Source organism: Channa argus, chromosome 13 (assembly GCF_033026475.1).
Source record: "Channa argus isolate prfri chromosome 13, Channa argus male v1.0, whole genome shotgun sequence".
NCBI classification, from domain to species: domain Eukaryota; kingdom Metazoa; phylum Chordata; class Actinopteri; order Anabantiformes; family Channidae; genus Channa; species Channa argus.
This window is the reverse complement of record NC_090209.1, coordinates 24,329,572-24,354,831: the sequence shown is the minus strand read 5'-3', so window position 1 is coordinate 24,354,831 and position 25,260 is coordinate 24,329,572. Positions and strand designations below refer to the sequence as shown.

At 38.4% G+C, this 25,260-nt stretch overlaps 2 protein-coding genes across 18 annotated transcripts in view; both read right to left on the bottom strand.

The window, feature by feature from the left end:
- LOC137139072 (tumor necrosis factor receptor superfamily member 14-like) overlaps window positions 1-19,726 on the bottom strand; it is a 69,872-nt gene extending 50,146 nt beyond the window's left edge. For 2 of the 17 annotated variants that reach the window (XM_067525802.1, XM_067525801.1), the window contains exons 1-7: window positions 12,574-12,710; window positions 11,153-11,625; window positions 9,926-10,019; window positions 9,715-9,840; window positions 9,130-9,285; window positions 8,582-8,669; window positions 8,291-8,481 (exon numbers count right to left, since the gene is read on the bottom strand). In XM_067525802.1, coding sequence (XP_067381903.1) covers window positions 8,291-8,481; window positions 8,582-8,669; window positions 9,130-9,285; window positions 9,715-9,840; window positions 9,926-10,019; window positions 11,153-11,191 — 694 coding nt within the window. In that variant the 5' untranslated portion in view covers window positions 11,192-11,625; window positions 12,574-12,710. Of the gene's footprint in view, window positions 1-37; window positions 175-1,139; window positions 1,243-1,815; window positions 1,979-3,076; window positions 6,066-6,273; window positions 8,191-8,290; window positions 8,482-8,581; window positions 8,670-9,129; window positions 9,286-9,714; window positions 9,841-9,925; window positions 10,020-11,152; window positions 11,626-12,573; window positions 12,711-16,656; window positions 16,969-17,218 lie in introns of those variants that run through there. The other 15 variants (XM_067525794.1, XM_067525793.1, XM_067525800.1 and 12 more) reach the window with 15 other exon arrangements.
- A 293-nt stretch (window positions 19,727-20,019) lies between these two features.
- LOC137139074 (tumor necrosis factor receptor superfamily member 14-like) lies at window positions 20,020-24,692 on the bottom strand. Its single transcript, XM_067525805.1, has 6 exons — window positions 24,534-24,692; window positions 21,469-21,562; window positions 21,258-21,383; window positions 20,783-20,938; window positions 20,331-20,418; window positions 20,020-20,230 (listed from the first exon to the last, which is right to left on the bottom strand). Exons 1-6 carry the CDS (start codon window positions 24,570-24,572, stop codon window positions 20,035-20,037), a joined length of 699 nt encoding a protein of 232 aa, XP_067381906.1. The 5' UTR covers window positions 24,573-24,692; the 3' UTR covers window positions 20,020-20,034.
- Window positions 24,693-25,260: the final 568 nt, after the last annotated feature.

The following is a 25,260-nucleotide window of genomic DNA, read 5'->3' as shown; positions in this document are numbered from 1 at the left end:
CAAGCTTCCAGTTATTTAATGTAAGAAACAATTTTACCAAGAAAGACGAGACTGTCACAGACGTCCTCAAAGTCATTTTGAAGATAAGGTCGATTGTTTGGCTGAAGACAACATCTCACTGAGAGTTGTGATGAAGTTTGTTGTGTTGTTACATCCAAAAACATGAAGAACATCTAAGAATAAAAGAAATATTTAATAACTGGATGATGAGAACAACTTTAATGACATTTGCTTGACAACTTAGCATCTTTGGTTATAATGATGAAAGCCAACAACGGCCACTGATGTTGCTGCCTTTTATCTTGTGATGACCAGATAATTATTATTTCTGTACTTATTCACATATGTACCAGTCCTGTGTTTGTTTAGATGAAAACTGGAGACACAGGTAAAATGAAACACACACACTGAACACATGCTCTGAATAGTTACATGATGACCCAACGTAACGAGTTTATTCAGGCCTGAGTGGAACAAAGACCTAACCAGACCTACAGAGGATATAACTGGGTTCCTCAGCCACTTTATTCAGACTGAACAAGCTGCTTGGATAAGTAGCAAAACGTTTCTAACTAAGGAAAAGAAATCCAGCTGACACGATTCAACCTTCAACAAAACTGGTTTAGTGGAGTCAGACTTTGTCTGGTGGAGAATTTAGTCCACTTTAATCTCTCTTGTCCCTTATACTGTCATTTAAGGACATTGCTTTTTGGAAAATCCTTCCTTTGGTTGTGTTGTGGCTTTTTCAGCGCATTTTTTTTAATTTGTATTTGCACCTTTTCGCATGTGGGCCAAGTCTCCGGCCTACATTGTTTTTCTTTTCGATAAAATTAAGATTGTTAATACAGCTGCATCTGTGTCTGTCCCGCTGTCCTGGTATCTACAAACAGAACAGATGTTGTCTTCATTTACTCATTTATTTCAAATACAGCAATAGGTTTTATTGTACTGCGACGTTTCCGGAAACAGGTTCTTTATTTAACGTTACGTAAAAACTAAACTGCGCAGTTTTCTGTACTACAATAATACACGTATATGTAGTTGTACACGAGTGTCCACCGGCACAATACTGATATACTGGTCTCTCAGGACTGGTTCTGGTCTTTGACCGAACATATAACAGAAATTCAGCCACTTACCGTCGAGTGTGTGAAAATGATCCACTGAAGCTGTTTTTCAGATGAGACGTTCAATGACTTTATCTTTGTAGCGTACATTCAGCAGTAAAACATTTACTCTGAGCTGTAACAACTAGAATCACTGGAATCACTGTTTGATTGTTCAGTTCAAATATTTGAAGGTTTGTAAGTTTTTCATGTAGAAATACTCTGAACCTGTCAGTGTTATAAACAGTGGGATCAGGTCTCACTCACATGGAACTAATAAAAAAATAAAACTCAGATGATAATTCACTGTAAATACTGAGTTTTAATGTGGGACTCAAAAAAGAACATCCACTAAAAACTGTACTAGGTTCTCTAGTAGATGACTGGTCCAGACATCATCCACTGGTTCTCAGAGTCTAAAAGTCTCTTTACAAAGATAAAAACACGTGTGACTCATTTTTTATCAGATTTAGTTAAAATATTGTTATTTGTTGACAGATTTACAAGAAAATAGCTGTTTTCAATCGAGCCAAAAACAAGAACTAAGAAAGAAAACAAAATAAAAATAAATGATACTTTATTGTGGTTTAAACAACATCCTGATAAAAGTGCAGTGAAGCTTTCCTGATTAACATAAAGATAAGAAATAGAAAAGGAAAAAGAATAAGTAATAATAGTAATAATAATAAAAACGACGATAAAATCAGGACAAAGTTCCAGTTATTTATTACAATAAACAGTTTTATCCACAAACATTGCTCTGCAGTCTTTTTAAAGTGCAGGTTGATGGTTTTCAGTAGCCAGAAATAGCATTTTAGTGGGATTTGGGATAAAGTTTGTTGTGTTTTAACATCCAAAAACATGAACAACATCTGGAAATAAAAAGAAACATTTATTGTAAAACATCACTAAACAGCAGGTATGAGATCGACTTTATTAACATTTGCTCAAGAACAAACTTGGCCTCTTTGGTTAAAATGACTGAAGCCAAGAACGTCCATTGATGCAGCTACATTGTTATGCTGTTATCTCATGATGATGGAATAATTTTCTCATTTCTGTATTTATTCACAACTGTACCAGTCCTGTGTGTGTTCAGATGAAAACTGGAGACACAGGTAAAATGTAACAGAGAAATTAAATCATTTTTGCTCATAAATCTGCTGCAGCTTTTGTTATTAGTGGAAACATGGGACAGGAACCTGCAAATATCAGACAGATGTGATTTGTGAATATTCCTCAACAACGGCTCATTCAAAACATTCTGAACTGGGATCTTTTATATCTGAGCCTCCATGGACTCATGAGATGAAATCTTTGTTCTTTATACACTGTAACATTTGTGATGCTCAGATCAAACTGTTCTTTTTGTAGAGAGATGCTCTAAACACGTGTGGTACAAACACAAACATCAGACATTTTCTGATAAAAGACAACTTTGGTGTGGAGATTAACCAGAAGGCAGAAGTTAGTTTAATGTTCTCTCTGATGTAAAGTAAAATAAAATAATATTTCAAAACTGTCCGGAAGTTTTTGAGCTTGAACAAGCTGTTTCTCTGCCTCCATCTCCTCTTTCATTGTTGCAGTAAAGACAGAAACAATCTGCTGCTAAAACATTAAAGTATTAACATTAGAAATCAATACGAGACCTTTCCGTTTAAGTGTCTTAATACAGCTTCATCCGTGTCTGTCCCTCTGTCCTGGTGTCCACAAACAGGACTGATCATGTCTTCATTTACTCCATCGTTTCAAATACAGAAAGAAACACGTTGGATTTTACTGCGACGTTTCCGGAAACAGGTTCTTCATTAAACATTACGTCACCACTAAACTGCGCAGTTTTCTGTACAACAATAATACACGTATATGTAGTTGTACACGATTGTCCAGCGGTACCATACTAATATACTGGTCTGTCAGGACTGGTTCTGGTCTTTGACTGAACAAATAACAAAAATTCAGTTACTTACCGTCGAAAGTGTGAAAATAATCCACTGAAACTGTTTAACCGTCACTGCTCTCGGAGACATTCAGGTGACCTCGGAAACATGAATTTGAGGAGGAGGTTCTTTTTTTAGATTATTGGTCCAGATATCGTCCCCTGGTTCTCAAAGATCAAAAGTCTCTTTATAAAGATAAAAACACGTGTGGCTCAGTGACTAAACGGCCTCTTACAAACAAAATGTAATGACTGTTTTTTACAGTTTAGATTCTCTGATAGAATCATGGGAAGTTTTCATCATGTTTAATTTAAATTTAACTCAGATTTAATTTGAATTATGTTACATTTTGACAGGTTTACAAGAAAGAGGTGTTGAATCAAACTTTTCCTGTCAAAGAACAAAGCAAGAAAAAAAAGAACAGGTTTGGTTTGAACCATCAATTACATCACTGAACCAAATCCTTGTGAAATAAAAATAAAATTGACCAGTGAACAGAAACAGTGAAAGGAAGAAATGTGTTGTACAAATGATAAAATTCAAATCAAGACAAACTTTTTATTATTTATCGCAGTAAACACGCGTCATAGATTTCAGTAGATGCAATTTTCAGAGGACTTGGGATAAAGTTTTTTTTTATGTAGAGAAATAAAAAAACAGAAATACACCTTAAAACTCCACTGACCAGAAGGTCGGATAAGATAAATTCTTATAGGAGAACGACGGAAATGTTGAGCGGCCCCTTCAGTCAAATGATAGAAAGGTAAAAAACTGTCTCTTGCTTAGAAAACATTAACACCAATAGTCACTGAGCACAGCAGAAACAAACAGGCCAACATTTTCTTCTAAATGTCTTTCTGAAAATCAGTTTGGCAAATTCATGATCATCTGACTGGGGAGGAGGACAGTATGTGAGTGCAGAGCTGAAGCAATGTTTGAAGGCCTCATGTAACTGACAAACAAAACCACATTTTTCTGTGAAATAAGAAGCAACATGAGTTTTCACCAGTATTATAAGAACTTACTGGATCAATGGCTTTTCCTGAACAGAAATTTAGTCACTTCCCATAGTTGGTGAGAGTCAGTCTCACTCAGAGAAACTAAAATAACATCAGCAACATGATTTTCTGATGGTGTCAACTGACAACAAACAGCACAAACTGCACAGCTTCACATCTCTGATGTCACTAAATTGTCAGTTACTTAGAAAACTGTCTGTAACATGTTCACTGACTTCTAGTTTAAATCTAAATAACCTGGAGAGAGAAAAAAAACATGGAATTCTGTTCAAAAATAATTTACACTTTATATGTTAGTGGCTCAAGGCTGATTTAAATAATTCAGCTAAGTGAAGACAAAGAAAGAGTTTTAGTGGAAGAGGCAGAATGGTTCTGGGCAGATGCCTTTTACATTTGTTATTTATACTGTCAGTCCAGCTCTGCCTGTCACATTTTCAGTTTAATTTTATATGGACCAATAGCAGCAAAACAACAAAGGAGAATGTAGACAGGATTTACTGAAGGAGTAAACAGAAACTAAGGTAACTAACGAATGCTCCAGAAAGGAGAATAGAAGAAAAGTGAGAACATGAACAGTGGGAACAAAAACACAGAGAGAGGGGAACTGAAGACGATGCCTCAGTAACAAATGTTCCTTTACTGGCCTGGTCAGGATCTCATATCAGACTGCTGACCATGGGGAAGGTTATACTAATCCAAATAGGTTTGTAATAAATGTTAAACAAGAAGATTAAACTGGGACTCTATTCTGTGTGGGTCACACATACAGAGCACTGCCTGTCTGTCTTTAGTTCATTACACACAAAGACGTTGGCTCTATGTTCTGAGTTCACTCATCACTTCCACTAAGACACTGAGCTTCTTTAAACTGATCAGACATAATGAAAATCCAGATTCAGATTCAGATGCAGCTTCTTCAGTTACTGCTGAATATCAAAAGGAAACTTTACTAGTTTAACATGAAGAAAAGTTACATGAATTCACCTTTAGGAATCATGATTTAATCTTTAAACCATTAGTCTTTATTATCTATGAACTTTTTATTTGCTTAAATGTTTTTTTTATTTACTTGTGGCATTAATGCTTTTTATGCCTGAGATGAGCCAAGTTTTGTATAATTTATTTTCTTTTAACATGAGATTTTGTGATTTGCTGATATTGTTAATTGTAGAAACTGTTATTTAATAAACATTGAGTGTATTTTAACTGTGCTACATACTCTGCAGTGAAGTCTCTTTAGGACCCTGGACATGAGTAAGTCTGTCTCTACAATTATTTGTGCACTAAACTCTGAACCCCTTCACTTTCATACTATCAGGAACACACACTCCACAGTCTGACACCTGGAACACAATTAAATCACAGACTCTGTCTCAGTTTTTACATGTGAGTGAACCAACCAGCCTCACATTTAGTGCATTAGTGAGGCACCGTGCAGTCACAAGATAACGTCAGAGGTCATAGACTAAAAATAATAAAAAACAAAACAGTGCACATGTGCTGCAAATAGCTTTGTAAAAATGTCTCAAGTAAATACTCTGGTTTTATTTGTGCTACAAGAATCACTAAAAACAAATAATTACTATGCATGATGAAGTAAACATTATTGTGAAAAGGTCCCATTGTGAAAAGGTCACATAAGAAAAGGTTCTTATGTGAGTTCACCCCATGTTCACCTGGTCAGGTGGTACAGTCTACAATGGTGAAAGCATAAAATGCACAGTAGTTAAATAGAGTTGTTTTGTCTTTTCCCCTTTTCAGGCTGTGGTTTTTAAATAATGTCTTGTTGGCTTTGGTCAATTTTAAATACATTTTTTTTTTTATTTAAATTTAGCTGATCACCTGGGATTTTGCTTCTGTTTAGTATTTAGTTAATAAATACCATCATTTGTTCTTTCCACATACTCCGGCTTCATCTTCTTCTTCAACATCCCCTTTTTATAAGTTTTCCAGTGCCAAATTTACATCACCTCTCATGTATGTGGGGGGTGGGGGGTAGCCTACAATAACAGAAATAAGATTATGAGATGAAGGAAGAAAAAAAACATTTAAAATAACACTATATATGAGGTAGTAGTGACCCCAGTTTTCTATGAGCAGGCGATGAGCAAACAAATTGAGCTCCAATATTGCACCTTTAATATTGCATTGCACAGATCGTCTTGTGTTGCACTGAGTCTACAACATAAACTCAAACTCATGACGAACCTGTGAAAAACTGCTGCAAAAACCTTCTGCCAGAGACCAGCAGGGACAACAGTCCTTGCTGGCGGTGCGAGCCGTCTCTGATGATGCTGAGGGCCAGAGACAGGCAGCATTTGTGTCCTATCTGCTATAAGAGACGTCCCAATGATCTTCTTCACTGTCCTCACCATGCTCTGGAGACACTTCCAGTCTGCAGCGTGCAGAGATGCAGTTGGTCAGAGAGCTCTCTGTGGTGCTTCTGTAGAAAGTGGGAAGGATGGGAGAAGGGAGTCGTGCTTTTCTGGATCAGTCAGATGCTGTATTAAAACATGTTTCAGTAGCCTCACTAAAGATAATTTAAACCTATATTTGTCCCACATTGGGGACATTTCCATGTTACAGCAGCAACATGTGTAAATGTTGGGCAAATACCTTTGTGCAGTTAGAAAAAACAAGAGTCTATATTAATGTTTTTAATACAAATAAAAAGAAAATCAACAATACAAATAAGTAAACAATCATCAAACGGATGATTCCATCAGGCTTCACGTTATTGCAGTTTCTCTTCTAAACAGCATCATGTTAGTCAGCAGTGTCTCAGTGTGGTAGAAGTACAGTTGTGTGAAAATCATGTGCATGTTCATATTTTACAGAGCTCCTTTTGTGATGTCATGTCACAATTTCCTCTCATCTCCTCCATCATTTTGTTAAACAAACCTTTTCCCCACAGTTCAGCAGCACATTTATCAGCTCACTCTCATTAAAGACTCGAACCATTAAAGACTTTTTTCACTTCTGCTGCAAACATCATGGCAGCAAATGACACAGAAACACTTTCTGAACATATACTTCTGTGTTTCTCTGAGTGAAGTATATGAAGCAAAATATGGGTCAAAGTGTGAAACTTCAGTAATTTATAAAAATGTATAAAATGTTTCTAAAATGTTCCAACCTGCTTCTTGTCAGAAACAGTGTGTAGAGTAAAAGTCTGCAGGGTGTGATTTCATTCACCTTTCCCATCCTTCATGTTTCTGCCACATTTAATCCATAAGATGCCCTGTTACAGCTGTTACAGCCACAGAATGTGTGTCAACTACATTTATAAATGTGCAGTTTGACCAATGTGACCAACTGTCTCATCATGTTACAGTTCAGATCAAACTGCTCCAGATGTTTGTTACTTATTTCAGATAAAATCCAGTTTCAGCTTCATCTGGTCCATCTGTGAACTCTGTGGCTGCCAGACAAGACAGAATGAAGCAGGGTTCATGGTCCCAACATCAGAACCTGGACTGAGATGCTCCTTCACAGCTGTCCAATCAATGAAGATTCTCGGTGTGTGGTCCACAAAACTAGAAGGTTCCAAGTTTGAATTCCAGACTAAATGTAGCATCAGTACAGTGACATCCAGGTGAGATAATGATCCAGTCTGTAGATCAGCAGCTGCAACATGTTCATTTTTAGCACAATGCTGAAAACTCACCTGGATGTTTTTTCTACACATTGCAAAGACAATGTACCAGGATCCACATTGATTAGAACTGTCCTTGGGCAACAAACTGAAGTTGCTCCTGGTTGGTCAGGTGACCTTGCATGGCAGCCACCGCCATTAGTGTGTGAATGGCGAATGGGAATCAATCTTATAAAGAGCTTTGGATAAACACGCTATATATAATATAGCATAATTTATTTTAGAACACAATTACTCTGCAGTGTCTGAAACACTGGCTACATGTTATTATCAGGGAAACATTCCGCTGCATGGATGCATCCACAGTATTCTCTCCTCCATTCATAGGTTCCTTTTTGTAAAATATGGATAAAAGAGTGACATTAATAATGATGAGGGAGGAAAAAACCTTCCTGTTTGTTACTGGAAATACAGTGAAATGCAGTAAGAACAGTGAAGACTTAAAAACTTTCTGCTCTTCTTTTTTCTGTCTGTAATAAAACATTACCAGTAAAAAAAAATATTAAATCAACCACTTAATGATTTGACTGATCATATTTTTTTTAAATCAAAAACATTTTTTGTTTTTACCTGTGTTTAGATTCTTTTTCTTCCTTTTCTTGTAGAGAAAAAATAAAACTGCTCCAAGAAGTAAAATGACCACAATTAAAAAAACAACAGCTCCGATCCCAATTCCAGTCTGGTTTGATCTGTTCTCTCCACATTCAGCATCAGCTGAAGCAGTTCCTGCCTTTATCAGCTGAAGATTCTTTAAGTCACATCTGGAATGACAGGACATTTACAGAAATATGTAGGACACCATGAGGTCACTGCAGTAGGAAGAAAATCAGGTGTCAGTGGCTGATGTGAAGCTTCACTCACTGTGTGTGTGGTTGACAAACTGGAAATGTTCCATTTGAAAATGTTCCATCAGTGCAGGCAGAGCACTCAGTGTCTGAGGAGGATGTTCCTGTGCAAAGACAAATCACATACAGACACATGTTCAGCAAACACAAAAGCTCTGTGATCTGTGAACATACAGATATGTGCAGGTCAGACACATTCAGGGACCAATAACTTTCACTCTCTCTTTAACATGGGAACAGTTGGACAAATCATAAACCCTGGTCCTGTGGGAACTGTCCTGATGGTTTTCTGTCTGTCCCTGCACTGCTGGTCACCTGGATCAGGTGTGTTTAATTAATGAGAAGCTGGAAGACACCATCTTAGATGAGGGTGGGTTGAAGAAAGACAAAGCAAATTGGTTTCTTCCAACTTCTGACTAACTGAACATCTGATCCAGGTGATCAGCTGTGGGGAGGTCAGAAAACAAAGAAGAGTATTTTTCACTGTGGACCAGGGTTTGGAATCCATGATGGTTTAGTTCAGATCAGTTTGGTGAACTTTGGTTTACTCATTTCAAAACCAACCTTTTCTGCTGATGTACTGTCCTGGTTCACAGCTTTTGTGTCTGTGTGCTCTCACACACGTGTCCTCTGTGGAGTCCACACAGTAAAATCCCTCCAGTGGTTCACAAACTGCATCTGATGTTGTTGTACATGATGTTTTTGTCTTCAAACCAGAATCTGTGAACACAGATGTTACAGTACATGTGGAAATGCAGGATCTCTGTTAGAGACCAGATAAGATGATCTTTCTGACGTCTTTGGGAAACAACACATTTGTGCAGTTTGGAGCATTGTTCATAAATTCACAGGGAAAAGTAGGAGAAATAGAAGATTTCAAAATGTTCTTGCATGTCTCAGCTGACTTTAACAGTTGATCCAATGAACTTTGTCATCATACATGTCCTTCAATAAAAAGAACCTGTTAGAACACTAAACATGTCCTAACTGGTCATGTAGTATTTTAGAGGCCTTTGTTTCTGGATCCAAAGTTTAATTAGCATTAATAGAAAATCTGTAATGTTTAAGTTCATCACAATCAACAAGTCTTTAAATCTCTGCTCAGACTTAGTAACTACTAATAATTACAAAAGATTGACAGAAATATACCTGAATCACAGTTTGTGCAGCTTAAACAATGTTTAAGTCCAGTGGGCTGATTCATAAATGTTCCCTTCAAGCAGGACAGACAGGAAGTACTTCTGAACTCTGTGCAATCAATTTTAACTCGACTTCCTGTTGTAAAGAAAACCAACAATTAATAAAATATCACTGACATTTTATCATTGAAATGTCCCTTTAACGTTCAGTTGGATCTTACCAGCAGGACACTTAGGACAACATTCATTTCCTATCTGATACTCTGCTCGATGACATGTGGGAGAATGTCCACTGAAGATGTGCATCACCAGTATCTGTGGAAAAAGAGAAGAAGGTTTTTATCTCTGACTTTGAATTAGACACTGTCACAAAGTGAAGGAGTCAAACAGAGAGAGAACAATGAGGTGGAGAGAAAGAGCAGAGAAATAAAGAGCAACAAGTGGAAGAGGAGGTGAGTGGAGGAAGATGCTGATTAAAGCACATAAGAAGAGAGGAAACCTGAGGGAATGAACCCAACATACTGCACTTACACTCACCAGCCACTTTATTAGGTACAACTGCCCAACTGTTTGTTAATGCAAATATCTAATCAGCCAATCACATGGCAACAACTCAATGCATTTAGGCAGGTAGACACAGACAAGACTTCTGCTGAAGTTCTATAAGAACAAAAGTCTTTTTCTTGTTGTTTTATTGCAAACAGGACATTAAAGGTGGGAAAATCCTTTAGTCCTGAAGGTTTGAAGTAAGATTTATCAGCCACCAGATGTCACTGTCCTTCAAACACTGCTTCTGTCCATCACTAATAAACACATTTAATGTCATTTAAATCTGTTAACAACAACACTGCAGTGTTTTATTCACTATTATTAATAATAAACAGATGGACTTAAAGTGTTTCCAGTGACTACAAAGTATTCAGTTTAGTTATTGAAGCTTTATCTGAACTAGTCTACAGTCTGAACCAATCCACATCCAGATTGTCCTGAAGGTTTGTGTATTTTTCTCAGATTAAAGATCACAGAGCTGAAATGCAGCAGACTTTGACCTGCTGATCTGTGATGATTAACAACAACAGACTGAACACAGTGAGGAAACAACCACAATGACCTGCAACACAACACGTCCTTCCATCCCACCAGCAGAAAGAAAACTCACCTACATCAAACTTTCTCACTGATCACTATTTCAGACACACTGTGCTACATTTCACCCCCACAGTGTTTCACTCAGTGAAGCTGCTGAAGTTTCTCTGAACAAAAAGCTTCAACTTCTCAGTTTATTGTTGGTCACTGAACTTATTTTATGAGGGACAGAGACTGAGAATCAGAATCAGAATCAGGATATGAAAAAGGTTTTCAGATCAGAAATGAGGAGGAGGAGCAATAAAAGACAAAAACAACACGAAGACAAGCTTCTAGTTATTTACTGTAATAAACTGTTTTACCAGGAAAGACGTGACTGTCACAGACGTCCTCAAAGACATTTTAAAAAGCAGGTTGATGGTTTTGATTGGCTGAATACAACATCTCACTGAGATTTAGGATGAAGTTTGTTGTGTTGTAACATCCAAAAACATGAACAACATCTGGAAATAAAAAGAAACATTTATTGTAAAACATCACTAAACAGCAGGTATGAGATCGACTTTATTAACATTTGCTCAAGAACAAACTTGGCCTCTTTGGTTAAAATGACTGAAGCCAAGAACGTCCATTGATGCAGCTACATTGTTATGCTGTTATCTCATGATGATGGAATAATTTTCTCATTTCTGTATTTATTCACAACTGTACCTGTCCTGTGTGTGTTCAGATGAAAACTGGAGACACAGGTAAAATGTAACCCAGAGAAATTCAATCATTTTTACTCATAAATCTGCTCCAGCTTTGGTTATTAGTAGAAACATGGGACAGGAACCTGCAAATATCAGACAGATGTCAACAATGGCTCATTCAAAACATTCTGAACTGGGATCTTTTATATCTGAGCCTCCATGGACTCATGAGATGAAATCTTTGTTCTTTATACACTGTAACATTTGTGATGCTCAGATCAAACTGTTCTTTTTGTAGAGAGATGCTCTAAAGACGTGTGGTACAAACACAAACATCAGACTTTTTCTGATAAAAGACAACTTTAGTGTGGAGATTAACCAGAAGGCAGAAGTTAGTTTAATGTTCTCTTTGAAGACTGATGGAGAATTTAGTCCACTTTAATCTCCATTGTTCATTATACTGTGATTTAATGACTTTTTTTTTTACAAATATTTTGATGTGGCAGAGTTTATCTGCAGAGGCTGAGAGAGAAGACAGAACAATGTTATGTTCATGTTCCAGCTTGTTGCTGCAACTGCTGCATATTTAGTGTCTAAGGTCACGTGGGCTGGAAACTGAAAGTAAAATAAAAACAATATTTTAAAACTGTCAAACAGTTTGAGCTTGAACAAGCTCTTTCTCTTCCTCCACCCTTCACCTCCTCTTTCAGTGGTGCAGTAAAGACTGAAACAAGCTGCTGCTAAAACATTAAAAGTATTAACATTAGAAATCAATACACAACAATATGGCGGCACTAAGACACCAGGTCAAACAAAGACGAGACATTTCCGTTTAAGTGTCTTAATACAGCTGCATCCGTGTCTGTTCTTTATAAAACATTACGTAAAAACTAAACTGTGAAGTTTTCTGTACTACAATAATACACGTATTTGTAGTTGTACACGAGTGTCCACCGGTACCATATGGTAAATGGTAAATAGTCGCTTATATAGCGCTTTTATCCAAAGCGCTTTACAATGTAGCTTCCCATTCACCCATTCACACACACACTCACACACCGATGGCGGTGGCTGCCATGCAAGGTGCTCACCTGACCCACCGGGAGCAACTTGGGGTTCAGTGTCTCACCCAAGGACACTTCGACTTGTAGCCGGGAGCAGGGATTGAACCACTGACCCTGTGGTCCATGGTCAACTGCCATACTGGTCTCTCAGGACTAGTTCTGGTCTTTGAATAAACAATGAACAATTAAAAAAAATAAAAAAAAAAAATAATAATAACAATAATTGTAGCTCGATTATTTAAAAAGCTGAGAAATAATTGGTGCAGTTTTCCATCTACATACAGCAGTTAGAAAAACGTTTGATTCCACCAATAAAACATTTACACAGAGCTGTAACAACTAGAATCACTGGAACCTGTTTGATTGTTCAGTTCAAATATTTGAAGGTTTGTAAATACTCTGAACCTGTCAGTGTGATCAGGTCTCACTCACGTGAAACTAATAAAGAAATAAAACTCAGATCACAATTCACTCTAAATACTGAGTTTTAATCTGGGAATCAAAAATGAACATCCACTGGTTCACAAACATCAAAAGTGGAATGACTGTAGCTTACAGTTTGGATTTGATGTTCCAGATCGAGCTAAAAAAACCAAACAAAAACAAAACAGGAACTAAATGTAGCATCTGAGAGCTCAGTCCCAAACGCTAAATCACTAACTCAAAAAAAACAAAAAAAAAAAACTTAAAATCACAATCTTTTATTTTATGATATTAAATACAGTCCCACGCGGGTTATCATATACTCCCCAATAACCATCATTGTCCAATGACAAAATACACGTTATACAAAAAGAAAACAGTTCCTATGTAACAGGACGCGCTCCCAGATCTTTTCGTCCACCTGTCATACAACAACAACCTAACACAATGATGGACACAACACAATGGACAGCAGGAAACAGTGATGCAACTACTAACACAAATACCCCAAATATTTACACCAAAAAGTTAATAGGTTACACTTAATTTTATTACTTTAAAATAACCATATCTGCAGAATAAAACAAAGCCTAAACCTGCAGACCAGTAGACTATTTAAAATGCTGCGGCCACATAAACGCTGAAGTCTTCGTTACCTCCAGTGTCCAATCAAAAGAAAAACAAACTCCACACCAACACACCTGGATCCTCCCCCCAACCCAGAGACAGCAAGGGGATCAACAGGTGACACTGATTCCATAAGCAAAAAAACAAAGTAACAATAAAATTTACTTTTGCCTGAACCACATCCTGACAAAAGTACAGTGAAGGTGGCGAAGCTTCTCTGAAGAAAGCAAAGTTATTTTCAATTTATACATTTTTGTAAATATATATTTTGATTATCAAATGATTGAAGCAGAGTCAAACCGTTTACTAGTGAAACACAGCGAATAAATGTGGTTTATAAAATGACAATAAAATCAGCATGAACTTTCTAAAAAAAATTTCTTATGTGGAAACATCTAAAAATAGAACAAGAGACATACAGCCAAAAACCGCACTAAATGAAATCTTATAGAAGGACAATGGACATGAAGTGGTAGAATAATGTTATACCGACTGCTGCCGGGCCTTGGTTGGACAGGTTACGTCACAACTTTTATATCCTCTCTGTAGTGTAGCCCAAAATGTTATAAGGGCAACTGCACCGATTTTCAACTTGCTTTCTATAGCTCTGGTTTGGGGTGTAAATGTATATTATTTAAACTTCCATCTGACTTCACTATATTAAAATATTTCTCTGCTTCTAGCTGAAAACTCCAGATGACATCACTATGAGGAATGTTTCATCATAAGGAGTTCATATGATGTCATCTGGAGGAGCCCTGGAAAAGCAGGTTAACCATGATTACAAACTCCATACTGTGAGCAACAAGACGACATAATCTGAACTGAAGGTTCCTCCAAGTGATGTCACCTGGAGGCATTTTTTAGTTAGCAGTTTAGTGCTAACTAAAGTTTAATGGCATTCATTTACAGGTAAAACCCAAACTAGAACCAAAAGAAGCAGGTTTAATATCAGTGAAGACGTCCTTCAAGAAGTTTAGAAATAATGGCGCCGTCTTCCATCTACATACTTCAGTAAGAAAAACTTGTTATCTTATCTAAATCTTAGCTGTTACAACTAAAACAGGTTTTGTCAGTGATACTGAAACCGTCTGTGCTGACTGTTTACTGTCAAATAAATAGAATAACTGAAGGTTATCAGTTCAAATATTGGTTCAAATACCCGGAAGCTGCAGTTTTATTAACAAAGGGATCAGTTCACATTCGCATGAAAAAAATCAAATGAAACACATGATAATTCACTCTAAGAGTGGTGAGTCTCAGAAACGAACATCTAATAAAAACGGTTCTCTCCAGATGACTGGTTCAGACATGGTCCACTGGATTTCAGATACTAAAATCCCTTTACAAAGAAAAAACACTGACTCAGTAACTAATGTTTTGCATCAAACAGCCTCTTACAAAGAAACTGGAAACTGGTTTTTACAGTTTAGATTAAAATAAAAAAATTTAAAAAAAAATAAAAAAATCAGTGAATAGAGACAGAAAAGGGGAGAAATGTGTTGTACAAATGATAAAATTCAAATCAAGACAAACTTTCAATTATTTATCACAGTAAACACACGCGTGTCATAGATGTCAGTAGATGCAATCAAATGACTTGGAATTAACTATTTTTTTTTTTTTTTTTTTTTTTTATGTAGAGATATAAAAAAACAGAAATACACCTATACACTTAAAACTGCACTGACCAGGAGGTCGGATAAGATCATTTCTTATGGAAGAACGATGGAAATGTTGCATGGCCCCTTCAGTCAAATGATAGAAAGGTAAAAAAAAAAAACTGTCTCTTGCTTAGAAAACATTAACACCAATAGCCACCGAGCACAGCAGAAACAAACAGGGAGGATCTGTTCTATGACTTGTATTTCTACATAAAGTCCAACTACACAGCCGTTTTGTAACGTTGTGTCCAAAACGTCACTGTCTGTCCAACATTCTGTCGCCTTTAAGTGAACAATGAAACAATGAAAAGCAGCTGTGTAACACATTGTCCACTTTCTTATCCTCAGAGATCAGTTCTCTCTGAAATATGATTCTTGCTATAAATAATAAATGAAGTCATCTTCATGTCTACACCAGCTCACATTATTCAGTGACATGTTCAGCATCAGTAATGAAACATAAAAAGCCCAGAACAGGTGTTTGTGTCTTAATTAAAGCACAAAGTTCAAAGCAGCTGTGGTGAAGCGCTCGTACAAACTGCCTGAGTTCAATGCAAAGATGCAGCTGTCAAACGTTTTCTCCTGAAAGTCTTTCTGAAAATCTGTTTGGCCTCATGTCACTGACAAACAAAACCACATTTTCCCATCAGTTTTCACCAGTATTATAAGAACTTACTGGTCTTACTGGACCAATGGCTTTTCCTGAACAGAAATTCAGTCACTTCCCATTGTTGGTGAGGGTCTGTCTCACTCAGAAACTCAAATAACATCAGCAACATGATTTTCTTATGGTGTCAACTGACAGCAAACGGCACAAACTGCAAATCTTCAGATCTCGAATGTCACTAAAGTGTCAGTTACTTAGAAACTGTCTGTACTGTAACATGGTCACTGACTTCTACTTTAAATATGAGGAACCTGGAGAGAGAAACAAACATGGATCTATCCAAGAATAATTTACACTCTTATTTTATGTTAGTGGCTCATGGCTGATTTAAATAATTAGCTAAGTGAAGCCAAAGGAAGAGTTTTAATTCCAAAGAGGCAGAACTTGTCTGGACAGATGCCAGGGGATTGTAGGGGATTTCCATAAAGCTCTTTCACTTTTACTTTGGTTATTTGTATTTGTGATTCCAGCTCTGACAGAAACTAAACTAACTAAAAAAAAGATAAATGGTGGGAACTCAGTAACAATATTAACTAAAATGAAAACAGTTAGAAGTGAACCATGAACACTTAAATATCTAAACGTGAACCAGGCTGAGTGAAATTAAACATAGAACAACACACTGAACAAAACTAAACATGAAGACAATGAGCCAAATTAAATCATTAAATAATGTAAACGAACTAAATACAACAACAGATTAATTGAAGGCAGAAAGACATCAGAAACCTGGTGACGACACAAACAGGGAGTAGTGACCAATGCCATCATTTAATGGGGTGGAAGTTGCTAGAGTGGCGCCAACTGACCACAGTGTCGGAGGTTCGCGCGCTGCTCCTCCGTGTTGAAGTGGCTTAATACGACACGGAAACCAGCCCGTCCCCAGCTGCGCAGTGCCGGTAAAACCCGGTAGAAATTGGGGAGGGAAGGTGGGTTTTACAAAAAGGTGCCAAATCCACCGTGAAATTACGGGATAAACCGAAAGGACAAAATAAACGAGCAATGCAATAATCTAAAACAAAGGGAACTAGAAAAGAAACGGGGAGACAGAGGAAAAGAGACTTCGATCCCGAGAGAGACAGAATGAAGGGCAGAGACTGATGGTTAGAGACAGAATGAAGGGCAGAGACTGAGGATTAGAGAGACAGAAGAGGAGAAGCAGAGAGAGGGAGAGTGCAGGTCTGGGAACATACAGTACAAGGAAAGAAGGTGGGTCCACGGTCAGGTGTCCTGTTTAACATAAAATGGTCTTTGGTTAGCAGCTAAATATAAACCCAACATTTAAATAAACCTTTTGACAACTGATTCAGGTTCAACGACTCGTGAGCTACAGGACGGATCATCACAGGTACCAGCAAAGAATCTGCTCTTGAATCTCGTCCTGGCAGCGGGTGCGTGGGACGTAGCCGTGGTGAGAAGCAGAACTCCAAAAATCCCCTTCAGTGAGGAAGTGTAACAGGTTATCCTGAAATAGTCCTTGACGTGGTGAAACCAGGTGAAACTGATGAACGGTGATTAGTAAAGCTGGAACAAAGAGACGGGACCAGGAAACAGGAAGTGACAAAATAAAAGCCCTGAGGGCGGAAGTGAAGTCGGGGATTCTGACACTAACTGCCTTTTCTACAGGTTTGTAACATGAAAGTTCCACCGAGGAATAATGTAAGAGTTTACCTCACCGTGACTAAACATGTCATGACTCTATTCTGTGTGGGTCACACATACAGAGCACTGCCTGTCTGTCTTTAGTTCATTACACACAAAGACGTTGGTAAAGCTGTGTGACATTCAGTGCATCATGTGACTTTGTTAAACATATCATGTTTATTTCATTTAAAGTTGTTGCCTTCAGCCTGACTGACACTGACATTTATTAAACTTTTACAACTTTCCATCTGAAGGCACACAGGCCCATCTCTATCAATACACAGAACACAGCCATAAAGGTTATAAAACATGAATTAAAGAATCAAACTGACGAAAACAGCAGTCAGAAAAAAATAAACACCTGCTTATTTTAATGCTATGAATTATCATTGAACTGCCACATAATAAAATCAGTTGTTTTATTCATAATGTAAGATATTTTAAAGCTTGATCCTGTTGCTCAGTAGGGATGAAACATAGACAGTGACTGTGTGACCTCTGGTCATTGAGGTTCATGGAAGTGATTCACAGGCGACTGACACTGTGATAATAGGACAGAGGGTTTTCTTCCTATTGAATCTTTTCTAAATCTGCAGTAGGACACGTCCTCGTGCTTTTCCATGGATTCATGCTTGTGTGAATCATCCTGGTGAAAACACTGAATACAGTCTGATCTTTTCAGTAAAGCTAAACAGACCTAGTGATGACACATATGTTTCTTAAGAATATACAGAGTCAGGTGGCTGAATAATATCAGGGCAGCTAGTTGTTGTTGCTGAGAAAGACAGAAAACAGTAAAAGAACAACAACAAAAAAAAAACAAAACAATACACTGGGCCATGTTACGAAATGATTGAACAAAGGATTTTGTTATTACGGTCATAACATTTACATTTGATTGTACAGTCGTTCAACCCCTGAACTCAGATTCAGACTCGAAACAATAACGCCACAATTTCGATGTGAGACTTTGATGCATTTGATTGCGAGGGTAACGTCAGAGTCATAGACTAAAAAAAAAGGTCATGAGAATTAAAATAACTAACAGAGCTGCAAAAAGGAAAAATGTCTCAAGTAAATACCCTGGTATTATTTATGTTATAATAATGACTAAAAAAGTAATTAATTACTAATTACTTAGCATGATGAAGTAAACATAATAGAAATAAAAAGACACCATAAAACACTATACATGAGGTAGTAGTCACTGCATTTTCCATGAGCAGGCGATGAGCAACAAAATTGAGCCCCAATATTGCATCTTTAATATTAATAAACTGTTGCAAAAACCTGCTGTTCTGCTCTTCAGACTTCACAACCTCCTGCCAGAGACCAGCAGGGACAACAGTCCTTGCTGGAGGTGTGAGCCGTCTCTGATGATGCTGAGGGCCAGAGACAGCATTTGTGTCCTATCTCCTATAAGAGACGTCCCAATTATCATTTTCACTGTCCTCACCAGTCTCTGGAGACACTTCCAGTCTGCAGCGTGCAGAGATGCAGTTGGTCAGAGAGCTCTCTGTGGTGCTTCTGTAGAAAGTGGGAAGGATGGGAGAAGGGAGTCGTGCTCTTCTGGATCAGTCAGATGCTGTATGAAAACATGTTTCTGTGGCCTCACTAAAGATAATTTAAACCTATATTTGTCCCACATTGGGGACATGTCCATGTTACAGCAGCAACATGTGTAAATGTTGGGCAAAAACTTTGTGCAGTAGGAAAAAACAAAAGTCTATATTAATTTTTTAAACATAAATAAAAATAAAATCAACAATACAAAGCAGCCTGAAAATTACTGGCAGACAAGACAGAATGAAGCAGGGTTCATGGTCCCAACATCAGAACCTGGACTGAGATGCTCCTTCACAGCTGTCCAATGAATGAAGATCCTCTTTGTTTGGTCCACAAAACTAGAAGGTTCCCAGTTCGAATTCCAGACTAAATGTAGCATCAGTACAGTGACATCCAGGTGAGATAATGATCCAGTCTGTAGATCAGCAGCTGCAACATGTTCATTTTTAGCACAATGCTGAAAATTCACCTGGATGTTTTTTCTACACACTGCAAAGACAATGTACCAGGATCCACATTGATTAGAACTGGATTCTAGAAAACATTTACTCTGCAGTGTCAGAAACACTGGTTTATATCAGGGTCGTCTTGTCCTCAGACACATTCTGCTGCACAGATGGTTCCACAGTTTTCTCTCCTCCATTCAATGGTTCCTTTTTGTGAAATATGGATGAAAGATTGACATTAATAATGACGAGGGAGGAAAAAACCTTCCTGTTTGTTACTGTAAATACAGTGAAATGCAGTAAGAACAGTGAAGACACATAACACATTGTGAAAGTCTGCATTTCTTTACTTGCTGTAATAAAACATTACCAGTAAAAAAAGTCTTTAGTGAACAACTTAATTGATTTGACTGATCATTTTTTTGATCTATCAGAAACATGTTTTTTTTTTTTACCTGTGTTTAGATTCTTTTTCCTCTTTTTCTTGTAGAGAAGAAAACAAAACTGATCCAAGAAGTACAATGACCACAATTAAAAAAACAACACCTGCGATCAAAGTTCCTGTGTGGTTTGATCTGTTCTCTCCACATTCAGCATCAGTTGAAGCAGTTCCTGCCTTTATCAGCTGAAGATTCTTTAAGTCACATCTGGAATGACAGGACATTTACAGAAATATGTAGGACACCATGAGGTCACTGCAGTAGGAAGAAAATCAGGTGTCAGTGGCTGATGTGAAGCTTCACTCACTGTGTGTGTGGTTGACAAACTGGAAATGTTCCATCTGAAAATGTTCCATCAGTGCAGTCAGAGCACTCAGTGTCTGAGGAGGATGTTCCTGTGCAAAGACAAATCACATACAGAAACATGTTCAGCAAACACAAAAGCTCTGTGATCTGTGAACATACAGATATGTGCAGGTTAGACACATTCAGGGACCAATAACTTTCACTCTCTCTTTAACATGGGAACAGTTGGACAAATCATAAACCCTGGACCTGTGGGAACTGTCCTGATAGTTTTCTGTCTGTCCCTGCACTGCTGGTCACCTGGATCAGGTGTGTTTAATTAATGAGAAGCTGGAAGACACCATCTTAGATGAGGGTGGGTTGAAGAAAGACAATTTTTCAGGACCAGGGTTTGGAATCCATGATGGTTTAGTTCAGTTTGGTGAACTTTGGTTTTCTCATTTCAAAACCAACCTTTTCTGCTGATGTACTGTCCTGGTTCACAGCTTTTGTGTCTGTGTGCTCTCACACACGTGTCCTCTGTGGAGTCCACACAGTAAAATCCCTCCAGTGGTTCACAAACTGCATCTGATGTTGTTGTACATGATGTTTTTGTCTTCAAACCAGAATCTGTGAACACATAGATGTTACAGTACATGTGGAAATGCAGGATCTCTGTTAGAGACCAGATAAGATGATCTTTCTGACGTCTTTGGGAAACAACACATTTGTGCAGTTTGGAGCATTGTTCATAAATTCACAGGGAAAAGTAGGAGAAATAGAAGATTTCAAAATGTTCTTGCATGTCTCAGCTGACTTTAACAGTTGATCCAATGAACTTTGTCATCATACATGTCCTTCAATAAAAAGAACCTGTTAGAACACTAAACATGTCCTAACTGGTCATGTAGTAACTACTAATAATTACAAAAGATTGACAGAAATATACCTGAATCACAGTTTGTGCAGATGAAACAACGTTTAAGTCCAGTGGGCTGATTCATATATGTTCCCTCCAAGCAGGACAGACAGGAAGTACTTCTGAACTCTGTACAATCAATTTTAACTCGACTTCCTGTTGTAAAGAAAATCAACTATTAATTAAATATCACTGACATTTTATCATTGAAATGTCCCTTTAACATTCAGTTGGATCTTACCAGCAGGACACATAGGACAACATTCATTTCCTATCTGATACTCTGCTCGATGACATGTGAGAGAATGTCCACTGAAGATGTTCATCACCAGTATCTGTGGAAAAAGAGAAGAAGGTTTTTGTCTCTGACCTTTGAATTAGACACTGTCACAAAGTGAAGGAGTCAAACAGAGAGAAAACAATGAGGTGGAGAGAAAGAGCAGCCGTAAGATTACGAACCAGACAAAAAAAGGACCCAGAGACGTGCAAGAGTTTTTGTTTTTTTTCGTCTCTCTTTCTCCATGGATGCCACAGAGGCCTTTATACTGTTTCCGTACCGCTCTGAGTTAGAGTTGAAGGACAAATTTAGTGGTTCTTGCCTCGCCATCCTTTCCCGGCCTCTGGGCACCAGATGTAGGCGTAGGGCCAAACCGCAGTCTCTGAACTCATCTCAGTCTCCTGTTCTCATTGTCTCCTCTACTGTTATGTCCCCATGTCCGTTATCCGTTCCTGTGCCTATGTCTGTTCCTATGTCTGTCGACCCATCGGCAGCACAACCGAGGGCTGCAAAGCAGCGTGGTCCTCCCTTTCGGTCGACAAATTCCCCCTCGCCTCATGATCAGGCATCAGTCTCTGAACTACGCAAACAACTCCCGATAGTCATGAACTTGCTCACCTACCTATGGGACTCCTGTATGCAGGCCACAGACCCTGAGACACGCTTGGCCAAGGTCAAGCAGGTAGGGCAAGTGATCAGCTCCCGGCCCTGGCTGGTGGCCAATTATAGAGGTGAGGGGAGACAGTGTCACTCCTGCCCTGGCTCAGCCGCACCTTCCCCAGCTCCCGACCTCGACACCGCTACCCCTGTTCTGCTTCCTATGCGGTCCAACACCGCCAGCAGTTTGGAGGGGTTCGCCAAGGTCAACGCCGCCAGCTGTTCGGAGGGGCTTGCCCAGATCAACACGGCCTGCACCTCTGTCCCGCTTCCTGTGCGGGTCAACACCGCCACCCTGTTCTTCTTCCTGTACGGTCAAACGGCGTCAGCAGTTCGGAGGGGTTTGCCCAAGTCAACGTCGCCAGCTGTTCGGAGGGGCTCGCCCAGGTCGACACGTCCTGCACCTCTGTCCTGCTTACCGAGGTCGGCTGCCGTTTGTCCTGTCTCTGTTTGTCTTGTCTCTGATCGTCCAGGTCCTGTCTGGATGCTGGGGCCAGCTGCCGCTCGCCCGGTTCCAGTTCCTGTCTGTCAGGGCCGGTGCCTGTCAGGGCCGGTGTCAAGGTCGGCAGCCTCAGCTCTGGCTTCAGCTCCTGCCCCGGTTCCGGCACCGAGGTCGGCAGCCTCTGCTCTGGTTCCAGTTCCTGTCTGTCCGGTTCCAGCGCCAAGGTCAGCAGCCTCTGCTCTGGCACCTGCTCTGCTTCTGGTCTGTCCAGTTCCGACCCCTAGGTCGTCAACCTCCGCCTAAGCTCCGGCTCCTGCTCCGGTTCTGGCATCGAGGTTGGCAGTCACCGCCTTTAGTTCTGTAAAGTTTATTACCCTACTATTGAAGTGATTTTCAGTTGTGTTAAACCCACCTGTTTCTTTATTAATAAATACCCTTTTCTTTACACCTTCTCTTGCCATCTCCTAACTTGGGTCCTTGTAAATGACTTATACAAACCGTAACAGCAACAAGTGTAGTGTAGTTTTTTTTCTTTATGACAAAAATACAGATGTTAAATTTAAATCCTAACCTACTATGTTTGTGTGGATGTACATCACTGTGTAAAAGCTTTAAGTTGCCCATCAGCTTTGCTGTTTTAACAAGCTGCATAATTAAAAAACCAACACATATTTCCAACAAAGCAGCTTCTACAGGCAGAAGTCAATATCTACTGTGACGTCCTTTAAGGCCAGTTCATGACTGTCAGTGTTTTTTCTCCCACATAGAATTTTACTACATTTACTTACACTCACCTGCCACTTTATTAGGTACAACTGTCCAACTGTTTGTTAATGCAAATATCTAATCAGCCAATCACATGGCAACAACTCAATGCATTTAGGCAGGTAGACACAGACAAGACTTCTGCTGAAGTTCTATAAGAACAAAAGTCTTATAGATTTGATAATAACACACAGGTTTCTTGTTATTTTATTGCAAACAGGACATTAAAGATGTGAAAATCCTTTAGTCCTGAAGGTTTGAAGTAAGATTTATCAGCCACCAGATGTCACTGTCCTTCAAAAACTGCTTCTGTCCATCACTAATAAACACATTTAATGTCCTTTAAATCTGTTTACAACAACACTGCAGTTTTTTATTCACTATTATTAATAATAAACAGATGGACCTAAAGTGTTTCCAGTGACTACAAAGTATTCAGCTTAGTTATTGAAGCTTTATCTGAACTGGTCTAGAGTCTGAACCAATCCACATCCAGATTGTCCAGATTATAACCTATAAATATTTTCCACTAAATATTATTTTAACTTCATGGCTGCTACAGTGAAAGATTTAATTTCAGTCAACGTTATTTATTAAATTATCTTTTCACTCTTATAACATTTGTTAATTGGTATTATTTCACCAACATTTGACGACAAACATTTATCACTTCTTACAATCAAAGTCCATTAGTTCTGCTAGAAAACCCAAAGTTCCCAACATTCTACTTCAACTTCCAGTCAAATGACTTGTGTCACTTGATACTAAGCAGAATCATGAGGAAGAAGCTTAAACCACAGCAGTAAAGTGATGAGTGTGGACGTGTTAAACATGAGCTTCACCACTGTTTCACTCTCTGTGCACTAAACTGTACCATGGTTATGGTCTTTATCTTAACCACTTATGCTGCTCGTGGGTCATGGGGGGGTCATGGGGGGCTGCACAGCTGTCCCAGCTGTCACATCCTGGACAAGTACAATCCAACACAGCAGCTCTGCCATGAATTCTACTTTTACAAGGTTATAACTTCTCAGTTTGTAGGTTGAAACTGTAAAAAGGTGAAACTTCTACTGTGGAGTCAGACTGAAGTGTATTATAAGAAGAGACACTGAAATTATTTTATGAGCGACAGAGACTGAAAATTAGAAACTTAGAAGAATTTTACCAGGAAAGACGCAAGTGTCACAGACGTCCTCAACTTCATTTTGAAGATCAGGTCGATGGTTTTGATTGGCTGAAGACACCATCTCTCTGAGATTTAGGATGAAGTTTGTTGGTTCGTAACATCCAGAAAAATCTCCAAAGATGTTCAGCCACTTACAGTCGACAGTGTGAAAATGAGCCACTCAGCTGTTTTCCGATCACTCGGCTCAGAGACGTTCACGTGACCTCGGAAACATGAATTTCCTCTTTTTAACCTGAATGTTTAAAAGCTGAGAAATAAATGGTGCAGTTTTCCATCTACATACAACAGTTAGAAAAACGTTTAATTTCAGCAATAAAACATTTACACTGAGCTGTAACAACTAAAATCACTGGAACCTGTTTGATTGTTCAGTTCAAATATTTGAGAATATTAAAAATAATTTACACTCTTTTATTTTATGTTAGTGGGTCAAGGCTGATTTAAATAATTCCGCTGAGGGCACAAGTGTCTTTCATTCACTATTGTCTATTTCAATAGTGATACAGAGAAGAGAAAATGTATATTATTTTATTATCTTATCAGTGCAGTTACAGTGTTTCTGGAAACGTTATGAACATTTAAAGTCTTGAGTTTTTCATTCGATCATCAGAACCCCTCACATTTAATTCAGTTATTTGTTGCACATATCCTCTACATAGATCTGTGTGTCTGAGGTGGTGAGAAGTGACAGCTGTAACTCAAAGTG